At 42.5% G+C, this 1,535-nt stretch overlaps 1 protein-coding gene across 1 annotated transcript in view; it reads right to left on the bottom strand.

Moving 5' to 3' along the window:
• Nucleotides 1–1,535, bottom strand: part of LOC101848927 (hydroxyacid-oxoacid transhydrogenase, mitochondrial) — a gene marked incomplete at its 5' end in the record, with an annotated part of 21,113 nt that overhangs the window by 8,778 nt on the left and 10,800 nt on the right. The window contains 1 exon segment of the mRNA XM_013089390.1: nucleotides 184–289. Coding sequence (XP_012944844.1) covers nucleotides 184–289 — 106 coding nt within the window.

The raw sequence follows: 1,535 nt of genomic DNA, 5'->3' as shown, positions 1-1,535 counted from the left end.
AGAGGCAGTAGGGGAGAAAGTAGAGAGGAGGGTGGGGAAGAGAAGATCCATGAAAGGGTTGGCTTGCTAATCGCACCAGTCATCAGCTAAATCTTGGACAAAGTTAACTGTAATTTCTTTTTGTCATCTAGCAATGACCTTTTACTACGGGTTAGAATGTACATTTAAAAAAAATAAATTTACCACAAGACGTCGATGCCAGCGTAGGCTGTGACCCTCTCGGGGACGGTGGAGAGGTGGAGGGGGTCAAGGACACCCAGGGTCGGCTTTAGGGCACGGCTGGTGATGCCTGGGAAGGGAGGAGGAGATGGAAAGAAAGATGAGGAATTTTTGGCCGTGTTGAGTTACTAAGACTATAAGGTCAGAAATCAAATGTTCTATCTACTCTATCAAAGCCGCAAGATTATTCGGAGTCGTGTTATCAAGATACTCAAAGAATTGCATTCGAAAAAGCTTGACCATGTTGTGTCAAATTTCTTCAAACTAGGTTCTGAGCGGATAGAACTTCGTAATTCTGGGGTAGCGGTATGATATGCCAACAAACTGACGTGCCCTTGATTCCATCGGGTCGTGACACAAAAATCGTTATATTATTTTATTATTATAGTAGAGGGTTTTACGGTGCTCGCAACTGAATAAGGTCATATGAGCACCAGAAGATTAGAGGCGTTACAAGAGAGTAACAAACATAAAAAAGAAGGGGAGATAAGGACGATAGATGTTTGATATGAAAGAAAGAGCAAACCACACCAGAGCACCCGCCAACCACCCACGGTTAACTGTTATGTGTGGAGTGGAAAGGAAGTGGACCCAACCAGACTGACCTCTTGATGAACTTGGCCTATTGATGTTGTAGGTGCTGTAAAACTTTTACTAACCCCCCCCCCCGGCAAACAAAGGGGTTAACTGGTATGTGTGGAGTGGGAAGGAAGTGAACACATGCGGATAACTTGAGAACGACAGGTGTACGCCATTGGCCGATATTTATAGTAACAGCCATCTTGTTTGACGTCATTGAGGGATTCCCACTTTGTTGTCGTTCACGGTGACAACACAACCACAAAGCACTATTGTAGTATTTTTAAAGCCTGTAGCTTACAGAGGCATGATGGTGGAGTGGTTAGTGCGCTTGTCTCCAAAGTAGAAAGTCAAGGTTCGAGCCTCGGTTCGGCCACAGATTTTTTTTTTCGTCCCCTCCTGCCCACCCACCTGTAATGGGTACCTGTCTTCGAGTTGGGGAAGTAAAAGACTAATTTTTTTATTTAAAAAAAATTTTTCTTAAAAAATTGTACTTTTTTAAAATCCATCAAAGTCACGAAATCACATGCTTTTTCAGTTATCTTATATATTTTTTGAGAAAATTTTTTTTTTTTTTATATTAGTCGTTTACAAAGGGGTTAACTGCTATGTGTGGACCGGGAAAGAGGTGGACCCAACCAGTCTGACTTTACTTTTACTTTACTTTACTTTTCCGATCCAGCGGCCATTTGGGTTCTAGCCCTTCCGTCTGTCGATATGGCAAAGAATTTACAGGT

The sequence above is a fragment of the Aplysia californica genome, unplaced genomic scaffold, assembly GCF_000002075.1.
Source record: "Aplysia californica isolate F4 #8 unplaced genomic scaffold, AplCal3.0 scaffold00941, whole genome shotgun sequence".
Lineage (NCBI taxonomy): Eukaryota > Metazoa > Mollusca > Gastropoda > Aplysiida > Aplysiidae > Aplysia > Aplysia californica.
This window is presented reverse-complemented; position numbering and strand designations above follow the sequence as displayed.